Genomic DNA, 11,379 nt, shown 5'->3' with positions numbered 1-11,379 from the left:
ACCAATAAAAAAGGACCATCAAATGAAGCCGAGATGATCAAGGAAAAATCATGATGAGGTATGTATGCATCAAAGTTTAAGTCATGCCATCATATATGTTATCGAGTCATGGGTATAGTTCTAAAAACATGATCAAATACAAAAGGATCTATTTCACCAAAGACATAGTCAAGAGCATGTACTACATCTAATAAAGGTCAACAAAAAGAAATGCTCACATAAGGAGTATAATGTTGTTGACTAGTCCAAGAAGTAAGTGAAGAAGAAATACTCTCTTAAGGAGTATAAGATTGTTGACTAAGAAGCAAGTGAAGAAGAAATGTTGACTAGTCCAAGAAGTAGGTAATGAAGGAAGTGCTCTCATGAGGAAGTATAAGGTTGTTATCTAAACAATTCAAGAAGAAGCAAATGAAGGAAGAGATCAGGCATGTAAAGAACACCATGGTCATAAAGAATCATTATCTAACAATATCCATTAAAGACATCTCCCGAAAGAAGGCATGACAACTCTGACAAAGGAAGAAAAATATCGAAGGATCCTTTACACCTATGAAGGCCTTAGAGATATTAAAGTGCAGATCACTGATTCAACTCTACAAATATGTCACGATGAAGAAGCCATCCAACAAAAGCACTCTTTAATGTTGGAGAAATGTCACAATGAAGTCATGAAGGGCTACTAAATCGAAGAATGGGAACAAGCAAGTACAACTAAGCATCTATGTGATAAGTATTCTGATGCATAGACATATGACAAAGGAGTAGCCAGATGATAAAAGAACTTGACATACATCGAGAAGGCCACTTTCCACTAATGAGCAATGACATGACAAGGCAGGAAGAAAAAGTGATTGATGGCATGTGCCCTACCAAGAAGAAGTTCAAATAAAGACTTCATGACATCAAAGGAAAGAAGGAGATCAAGAAAACGAAGGACCCACAAAGAATAATTTGTTGATGAATGGACAAGTCTCTATGTAAGAGGGAGTTATAACAAGTTCCCAATTACAAAGGAGCTTGGACAAGTTCCTTGTCAGAGGAAACTTGGACATGTCTTCCTCAAATTAAGAGAAAGAGATAGACACAACATTCTTGTCTTCACTTGGGTAGAAAGAATGGGAAGATTGGGTAATCATCTTACATCCGATACTCTTTGAGGATGTGTAGGGCATATAATACAAGAGTAGGCAAGAGGACCGATATTATTTGAGGGCTGTTAACCCAAGACAAGAATATTCCTAGAAAGTCATACTCAGTGAACACCCAGGTGGGTAGGTACTTTGAGAGACAATGACTAAGGTGTTGATAAGTCATTGGTCTCGCCAACATTGTGCTATGATCTTATGAGAGATAGAGATTTGTTAATCAAGGCCTTGCTACGAACAATTTTTGTTACTATGATGCTACAATAGATGGATTTCCAATCCGGTTACTCTTATGTGAATTCTTCAAGATTGAAAAATAGCCAAACACCTTGTAATGATTTATGAATACCTCCCTAGTTAAGAGGGAGTGTTGAAGAAAGTGTAACTAGGTTCGGTCTTCATAAATGTAATTTTGATCTTTTTACTTGCAAAGAAAAAGAAATATTATTTTTGTTATTTATAACAATGAGTTTCTTGCTCATTGATTAGGTCAAGCACATATTTAAGAGATTCTAAGAAGTCAAAGAGTTAATGTATTTATTAAATACCCTTATGGGCTTATTACACTATGTAATAATATATATTAGAGTCATAAGAAGAACTCCAAGCGAATTCATTAGCCTCCTCCAAGCGTTGGTACCATCAAAAGAAGCAATCTGCATTATATAGAGCAAGTCGGCTTCAAGTATTCATGTCGGCTTCAAGTCAGCCTAAAAGAAGAAGACAAACTCCTATATAATGAGCCATTCGACCTCCTCAAAGTATTATAATATCATCTCTGAAATCAACGAGAAAGAGGATGAGTAAAAGGTAAGAAGAAGTCAAGGAAATAGGTCTCCAAGTGCAGCGAAGAAGGAAGGAAGTAATGCAAGTTTTTTGGAACTGTTCTAGGGCCAATTGCAGTCACACGTGCGAAGGCAAGAAGGCTATTATGTTGTCATATCAAGCTCTCCTATTGTAGTCGTAAAGGAGAAGTGTTTGGGCTAGAAAAGAGTGCCTATAAGGCCTCTCATTCAAGCGAGAAAGAAGGCTACACAAGCAAAGGAAGAAGAGGGAATCTAACATAGTTTTTGTGAAGGTATCACCTCACATGTGCGAAGAATTAGGGTTGTATTAATGTTGCTCTAAGTCTGCAATCTTTGTGAAGAAAAGAACGCCTATTTGGGAGGTGACAAGTTCATATTCTTAGGTTAGAAAGGCTCCATCTCAAGCAAAGGAAGAAAAAGGGCAAGGATCACTCTAGGGAATACCATCTAGGGTTTCTACAGTTGCTAGAGGAAGAAGAACAAAGGGTCAAAAGGAGGAAGATGAAGTGTCGGAAGGAGGAGGACAGTGTGTTGCAAGAGGAAGTGATCTTGAAAGGGCTTGACTTGTGCTTGGAGGATCTTCTTGTCAAAGGTCTAAGGTTTGTCATTAATCAATAGAAGCTTCAATAAGAGAAATTTACGAAATGGTTTTCCTTTCTAAAAGAGAGAGGTTTTTCCTTGGCAGAGAGCCAACATCTTGTGTTCTTGTTCCTTGTGTTTTCGTAGTAGTTTGATGAAGTAAACACACACACTAATAATAAGAAGAAGAAGATCAAGCTAACAAAGACAAATTGGAAAGTGCTTCACAAATTGTTATCAAGTCTAGAAGAATCCTACTATACATAATTTCCCTTGACTCTTCAACAACGGATACATTTAAAAAAAGACAAAAGGTATTGTTATTTTTTGGACACGGCAAAGGGTTCTACACACAATTCTACACTTTGCTTTCATACCATATTAATGGCCCAATATTGAAATATGCAAATTATTTACATAAATTAAGGTCATTAATCATCAAATTAAATAAAGATTTCAGCTAGTTAGTATATAATCTACGAAAGCCACAAGAGATGAGAAACTTACTTAGTGGAACAAACATTAGTTTACATGTAACTTCAAAATTGTTGTGTTATTTCACCCAATCGTAGGCTCAACTACACTTTGTCTTTCTATGGTTGGCCACCTCCAAGCCCAATATGACTAGCAATTGTCCCAAAAGGTACAAAAAGAGGCCGATAGGATTATTTAATTGGAATTTTTAAATTTTTCTAGAAGAGTTAATTGGTTTGTGGAAAACCTTGTTTTCTTGGACTGGATCATTATGCAATTACTTTTCTTTAGATGTTTTGTTTATATCTATATTACAAGGAACACATTGAATGTCTTATTTCATTTCTACTATCCTCAATAATATCCTTTCCATGCTTTTCTTGATCAATTTGATGAAATATTCCATTATCCTTTGGTCAAGCCTAGAAAAATACGAAAGTACTTTATTCAAATTCATAGCACCAGTATGCCTGCTTCTATATATAAACCTAGCCCAAAGGAACAGAGTCGTCCATAGTCTCAAGTAATAGAAGAAACTACAAATTTGTGAAACCTAGAATCTCCCTACAAAACTCTTATTCCTAAACAGAAAACCAGACTTAACCAAAATCTACACAAAAATGTTAACCAAACACATTAAAATGTGTGAGCATGTAAAGTCAACACAACAACTAAGGTGAAAATTTTGCAAAATAGCCAAATCAAAACGTTGATAGTCGTCATACACCCATACGGTAATGAATACAAGTGAATAACAACTCATTCCAGAAATCTTCAATCTAGAGCAACCCAACAAGTAAATTTTTGTTTCCATCATAACCCAATACAGAAATAAGCATAATTTTGTGATTTTTTTCTTTCACGTTGTACTGAAATAAGTTCAAATCAATGTTTGCGATGACCAAGAAAGCTCAAGCCAGACTTGGAGTGCAAGCCAAGGAAGAGGCAAGGGAAGAGGAATGATGTGGCGTGGGACAATGTCAAGGGGTAGCCGGGGAATGGCAGGATCAAAGGCTTTGGGCTTTCATCCAGGTATGGTTTCTGGTGATACTTATGGCTTTGACAGGATTGGAATGGGCCCTTTGGATGGGTTTGCAATGCCAGATATGTTTACTGCTCCAGCGAGTCAAGGTAGAGGATTTCCTCCTTAGGGCCAACCACGTCCCATATTTGGCCCAGTTTCAGGGATCAATAATAATTATCAATTCCCTACACCCTTGGAAAGCAAAGTGACATACAGAAGCTCGTTCCATGTATCAAGGACGCCTGGTAAACACCAATGGCTACAATCTACAAACTGCTCAGGATGCTGCTTCTCATCACTAGTAACGGTACTACTGTAAATTGAAGGGTGACCATCTTTGCGAAATTGGGAGTCCTGTGATATCCAACAAAGTAACAGGAAAAATCATAGTCCCTATAACTTCCTTCACTATGGGCACCTGAGGAATCACTGGAGGCGAGTATCCTTCAAATTGCACTAGTTCAGTCTGATCATAGCATTTCTGCCCGTTCTTCTGATTCCAATAAATTGGGCTGCACATTTACATCAATTTTATGAGGAAAACCATTTCGTATACCTAAAATAAGAGCCATAGCTACTTGAATAGATTTCATGAATATCTTGGAATTTGATCTTTCATAAGAACAGTTATATTTTTTTAAAGCTTAAACTTCCAATTCCAAAATATTCATGAAAACTGCAATCCACATCAAAATGCCCTGTAATATATACAATGTGTGTTTGTATAACACCTCTTTGCAAATCACTGGCTATTATTTTCTTAGTCAGGAATATCTTGTTGAAATTTGGGGAGTATAAAATTCCACAGTTGATCCTTAGAAACTTACGAAATAGAAACTCAGGAATATTCACTGAAATTAGAAGATTGGGGTTTGTTTTGAGAGTAAAGCTCAGAGGAATACTATAATTGTAATTGCTCTGTTTCACACGATGCAACATAAAACAATGGAACGGATCCCCTGAATAATTTGGAGAGGAATATTTGCTCAGAGGAAATATAACTATAACTGAAGCAACATAAAACAATGAAACGGATCGAGCGAATAATTTTGATTCAATGAGATTATAACGGTTGAAATAAATTAAGAAGAAACTGTAGAGCCGAGGAAACCAGAAGGATAATGGAATAATAAAACTGAGATGAATGGATTGGGTTTTGCTTTGAGAGCAGCGCAGAGGAAATATAGTTGTAATGGAGGTTTCTCTAATTCAACTATTTTAATTCAAGAAACATAAAATTAGTATCATTCATCGTGAAAGAAACCTGCCAGTAGTTGGGTTAAGGAAAACTACATAGAAAGAACAGAGAAAGGTTAAAGATCGAAAACTACATTGAAATAAGAGAGCCAGAATTAATGGCAACCGAGAACAGAGCCAAACGATCAAAATAAAACGAAAGATTAAAAGCAATTAATGGGATTGCAAGCGGACTAAGAAGAGAGAAAAAGGATTTGAGTACAGACTTAAGCGATTAATGAGATCCAGAGAGAATTTAAAAGCATGATCATTAGGCTACGAAGGCCACGAAAAAGGAATTCTCTTCGAACATTTTACAGGTGCCAAAAATATTTCAACATAAATATGCTACGTAGGCCACGAAAAAGGAATTCTCTTCGAACATTTTACAGGTACCATGGCAAATAATTTTATAAGTCTTCGAAATTAAAATTAATTTAATGGTATCTTTAACAAAATTCCAAAACTTCAAAAAGCACTCTGTCAACCAATTTCATCAGTGCTAATGTCAAATAATTCAAGAAACATATTAAAATTAAACTTAATTTAACCGCACATTCACAAAACCTTAGAAAACAACAACCCACAGTCTAATCATATCTCATTTGTCAAGCAATTCCATCAGTACTAATGTCAAATAATCGAAGAAACCTATTAAACTTAAACTTAATTTAACCCCACATTCACAAAATCTTAGAAAACAATAACCCACAGTCTAATCATACTTCAAGAGCAAAAGCATTTGACCATGTAATTTTCGCTATCATATAAGATTAAGCATTTGACATATCATTTAATTTCATGAAAAGAGTAATGGAAAGTGAAGCAGATATGGCTGCAATGGAAAGTACATAAAGCTGCATCAGTTGTTGAATAAGCACCAGGAAAATGCGAGAAAGCAGAGGCAACAATGCCTTATTTGGAATGGAATCCTTGTGCATAAATGCGAAAAGCGAGAAAGCAGAGGTAACAATGCCTTATTTGGAATTGAATCATTGTGCATAAACACAATACAAAGGTTAAAAAAAATGTATGTAATATATATCAACATAAATTTTGCTTACAATGGACAATAAAAATGATTACACTTTCCAACCATGCCATGTGATACGATTTCTACAAGTATTTTAAAATCTAAATTAAGTTAATCGATTTATACAGAATTCGAAAAACTTAAAAATAGCATTCCAACAATTAAATTAACTTTGAAAAAAAAAAACAATACTCAATTAATTTCATTGATACATCAAAATTTAGAATTATTTTAGTTGAATACTCACACAACTTTGAAAAATTGAAAACCAATGCATTAAAAACATTTAATAACTCCCAATTTCATCAAAGAACCACGCCCAAAAACCAATGCAGTCTCATCCAATCTGAATTATCAGTGATCGCCAGTTTAATTGATTTTTCCCCAAAACCATGATAGCAGTTTAATTAATTTTTCCCCCAAAATCATGATAGCGTGTTATGGTAATGGAAAATACCTGAAATTTTAATTCGCAAACCATACCACCTATGCACCATCTCCTAAGCTCCCTCCCACAACACGTGTACTGCATCACTGCGATATTGCTGGTGAGAAATTTATTTAATGAAAACTAAGACATTACAATTCTTAGCTACAGTGTTGTGTTTGATCCCTAATTCCATCGAAAACATCACACAACTTTGACAATGGACTGTTTTCCAATAGCTAGCTTAGTTTTCGAAAGAATCGGTGGGTCTTTTAAGAAAACTCACATTGAAGAAAGCATCCATATCAGATATAGGGATGGTTGAATGTGTTTACCCCTGGTTCCAAACCATTGACATTTCACAAAATATTGCCTTGCCATAAACATTAGCAAGAATGAGAGTACCATGACTTGGACACTTTCAAGTCTCATAAACCTTAAATTCCTCAACTTAAATGGATGCTTCGCGCTGGAAAAAGCTCAGTCTACAAGGTCTGATATCTTTGTACGTAGTTGAAGCAGAGCAATCGAATTTTCTGGGAAGATATTCCCAAACTTTTGGTGATTATTTTTGTACATTATACCACCAAATATTAATTCTCTCACATATATATTCTCTAAATTAAGAACATAATTCTCTCGCATATACATTCTCTAAATTAAAAACACAATCACTCTAATTGACATATTGATTTCATCATCTCTCATTCATTTTTCTGCTCAACGTTCATCATATCTCATTCTCAACCTATAAATTCAATATTAAAAGAATTTCACTATGCCTATGTGCTATCATTATCGTTGTCGGCAATCAGTTATGGTCGGTGGAATACATGAACTCAGATAGAGCTGCATAGGCATAGGCAGCTGGAGCTATAGTTGACTTAGTTTTACTGGAGTCCCCTGGAGAGGGAAGCAGAGGGGGCAAGGGGCAACCTCCTTTCCATCACATAAATGAATAATTCTTGGATGATACAAATGACAAGACCTCTTTTCTATATATCTCAGTACTGAGAATCAGTTTTTCTAAACAACGAACATAAGATTTTTCCACATAAAGTAATTCTGGATTTCAAAAAATGTATACTTTGCAATGACCAATATTCTGAGTAAAATTAGATTGGCCATATTTGGACAGAACAAATCATAGCAACATCTTGCAGAATGTTTAAAATAGACTGTGGACAATTTAAACAAACCTTTTTTCAAAATGAAGGAAAATTTGTCCAGAAATTACAGAAATGAGACTGATTACCCAAATATTTCTCCAGGCATTCTAAAATTTAGTATCCCACCAAAACCCTTAAATGAACAGATTCGACCCCATGAATCATGACCCAAAGCACACAGGAAACAGACAACACCATTAACTTTAATAACACCTTTTGCCATTATCAGGCTACTCATCCTAATGTTTAAAAACATCATAATTCTTCACCAGTTTTATGATATCGTGCCTCTGCCATGCTGCTCTTCCCAGGCAGCATCTGATTGCATGCCAAATTACAACAGTCGATCTCCTTCAACTTCATGTGAAATCCTGATGCTCAAAAACATCATAATACTTCACCAGTTTTATGATAGCATGCCTCATGGCATGCTGCTCTTCACGAGCAACCTTTGATTTTTTGCCAAATTGCAACAGTCCACCTCCTTCAACTTCATGTGAAATCCTGAAATGCTACCAGAATCCAAACAGCCACACAATTGGAACCTGAAACATTCACATTACGAAGACCCACAGCAGCCACAACATACAGACTACAGTCACCTCGAACACAACATCATCAGAATGTGAAGCAACACAACATCATCAGAATGTGAAGCAGTTAGAGCAGGCACGCCACACCATTGATCCTAATGTTCAAATAAAATCTTCATCCTTATAACAATTTAATATTCTTCGATCACAGGCCAATCCCCTCATTTACCAATTTCTAATCCTTCATCCTTGTAACAATTTAAATTTCTTCGATCATAGGCCAATCCCCTCATTTACCAATTTCTAATCCTCTGCCTCGTTGAGGCTGTCAGTACGATTATAACTATTAAATGGATTGATAATTTGTACATCCAGTGCAATCATCATCTTCTCCCACTACCCTGGTGTGAAAAAATATGATTTCCCTTTTTCCATTAGAAAATTAAAGTTATTAAACTCAACATCAAGAAATAAGTCTCACAAGTAACTGTCAACGGGACCTAATAAATTTTAACAATCCCCAATTGATTTAAATATTTCCATATTAACTGAATTCAAGATATGTATAAATGAAAGATGTCTGCTGAAATGCGCTGGAAAAGAGGCCAATTCCGGGATTCATTACCCGCACTTGTTGTAATATTCAAAACTGTTTTTTTGAACATAACAAAAAAAAACATAAGCCTACAGAAAGGCTTCGCTTCTCAGGAAATCTGGAACCAGATCGTTGGACGATCATTGTATGATAACATTTGCCGCACAATTTCCACATTCGACACATTCCTTAACAGATTTACCTAGCACCAATTGAGCTAAAAAGCCTCCTACAAATGCATCCCCTGCCAAAACAACAATGAAAGGGAAGAGAATTCAGTATTTTCTTGTCTACACCTATGTTTTGTAAACATTTAAGCATTAGACAAAAGAATATATCCAAACCTGCTCCATTTGGATGAACAATATTTTCCTTCGGAATCAAAATCACTGGAAACAACGTAACCTGAAATGATAACAAATATGATGATCTCAGCATTTTAAAAATAAGAACAAAAAAAAGAGGACACTAAGATAACGTGAACCATTTGTTTCTTGAAAGAAGAGAAAAGCACTTGATGCAAAATTTGTCTACTCGATAATTCTTATTAAAAGTGCCATGAAACCAAACATTAACAAATTAACAGCTAATACGCTCATTACAGATCAGCAGAGATATGTGGCAATTTAATTTTTAAATACCAGAAAGTCCCTTGGCAAATTACATGTGCATAGTTTCCTCTGTTCTATGATTTACCAATGGGCAATGACAATTTTTATCACTCCTAATAAAAAAAACAATAAACAGACGCGACTGGTACATGAGAATAATAGAGTACAATTTTAATCTTGGTAAGATATAAATTATTTCCAATTATAAGAAAGAGTACATTCTTGGATATGATAGAATAGCAAAGAAAAAACAGACGAAGAATGGTACATTGATAACAAGACAAAAATCCCTCACAAGGAGAAGAAAAAGTACATTATGTAATGTGAATAACTTCCTCTGTATCAAAACTTGTATCTCTCCTACTGAAAAAAAATACAACCAAAATTACATGCATGAAACAAAAAATAATTTCCTTTTAAACTTAGAGCTAAGTAAAGCCTAAGCATTGAGAAAATAACTTAAAATTTCCTTTTAAACTTAGAGCTAAGTAAAGCCTAAGCATTGAGAAAATAACTTAAAAGAGAGCAAAAACTTCAGTACATTACCTAAAGCCCAGTTTTCGGGTGATTTCAAGTGTTCTGATTTGTAGATTGAACTCATATTATCCTTAATCTTAAGGGAAGGAAATCTAGAACCATAGACCAGAATGTATTTGGTTGAATATAGAAGGAATGTCCAAGAGTCCAAGACCACTGAAACTTTTAGCCTCCTCCAGTACAATAATGAGAAATTGAGAAATAATTACCAGGTGCAGATCCAGTAGTGGTTGCAAAAGCTGGAAAGTTATATATTTTCGATCTTTTGTCTTTTGTTTATATTCCTGAGACCAGTACCATAGACCACTGAAACTTTTAGCCTCTTCCAGTACAATATTCAAGAAAAATCTTCTCTTAATCTCAATGTCAGCTATAAACAAAAGACAAAAGATCAAAAATAATTACCTTTCCAGCTTTTGCAACGACTACTTGATCTGCACCTTGTGTAATAACAGCTATCCTCTTGTGAGTTCCAGTTGCCTTTGGCAGTGCTGACATCTTTAGGGCTATTTCTTCAACATTGTCAGTCTAGAAAATGCAAAAGATTTAGTAAACATCTACTCCATTCAAGTTCAGAAGTATATTGGTCAGAAATTAAGATCACATAATTTACCTCCCACCCTTGTGCCTTTGCAAAAGTCCTTGCTTCAGTCTCATCTCCAAAAACATAATCCATATACCTGAGGTAAAATTGCCAGATATCATGAAACATTTCAAACAGTATAATAAATATAAGTTATAACAGAGGGAATTCGGATATCATAGAAGAAAGAAGCCAAATCAACTTGGTATGAAAATAGAAATGTTTTAAGTTCTATCTACGTAATCATCTGCTATCTAGATATCAGACTAAAACAATGCAAAGAAGTAGGTCTTACGAAAAACTTTCTTCCATGCCTCAGTAAAACATTCACAGATATAAGGAGATGCAAGATTCATCATAAATATCTGCACGACATGAAATACAAGACCATTTGGCATGGACATTGTTAGTTTTCCAAATAACCAATAACACAATAACCCCTCTGCTTCCAGATACTAAAGTGATTACAATACACTTTACCTTCCCTTTCTGAGCTGCATGTTCAGCCACAAGTTGAATCGACTCAGGCGAGACTGCAAGGAAAAAGCCAGCAATATAAAAGAACTTGGCCTTCTCAACTGTATAACAAACAATAATTTCCTTTTAAACTTAGAGCTAAGTAAAGCC

The 11,379-nt window shown here is 35.2% G+C and overlaps 1 protein-coding gene across 2 annotated transcripts; it reads right to left on the bottom strand.

Annotated features, from left to right (window-relative positions):
- Positions 1–9,009: 9,009 nt before the first annotated feature.
- On the bottom strand, positions 9,010–10,966 carry LOC149189006 (adenosine kinase 1-like). 2 transcript variants are annotated; one of them, XM_089413140.1, is made up of 4 exons: positions 10,783–10,936; positions 10,575–10,697; positions 9,366–9,426; positions 9,010–9,265 (listed from the first exon to the last, which is right to left on the bottom strand). In XM_089413140.1, exons 1-4 carry the CDS (start codon positions 10,879–10,881, stop codon positions 9,162–9,164), a joined length of 387 nt encoding a protein of 128 aa, XP_089269266.1. In that variant the 5' UTR covers positions 10,882–10,936; the 3' UTR covers positions 9,010–9,161. The 2 variants fall into 2 exon arrangements, with proteins under 2 accessions (XP_089269266.1, XP_089269265.1); XM_089413139.1 differs by lacking the exons at positions 9,010–9,265; positions 9,366–9,426 and adding an exon at positions 10,247–10,453 and having other exon boundaries at positions 10,783–10,966.
- Positions 10,967–11,379: the final 413 nt, after the last annotated feature.

Source organism: Pinus tabuliformis, chromosome 3_1 (genome assembly GCF_031772625.1).
Source record: "Pinus tabuliformis cultivar Carrire ecotype Pingquan chromosome 3_1, CPIR1, whole genome shotgun sequence".
NCBI lineage: Eukaryota > Viridiplantae > Streptophyta > Pinopsida > Pinales > Pinaceae > Pinus > Pinus tabuliformis.
Note: the sequence above shows the minus strand (reverse complement) of the source record. Positions and strands in the feature narration are given on the sequence as shown.

What these genes read in the sequence shown, in the direction of transcription:
- LOC149189006 (XM_089413139.1), bottom strand. Translation starts at nt 10,881, where the DNA reads ATGTTTCATGATATCTGGCAATTTTACCTCAGGTATATGGATTATGTT. An exon ending in CAAAGGCACAAGGGTGGGAG is followed by an intron (nt 10,698 to 10,782) that starts GTAAATTATGTG and finishes TGCATTTTCTAG; the next exon opens with ACTGACAATGTTGAAGAAAT. An exon ending in TCGTTGCAAAAGCTGGAAAG is followed by an intron (nt 10,454 to 10,574) that starts GTAATTATTTTT and finishes TACTGGTCTCAG; the next exon opens with GAATATAAACAAAAGACAAA.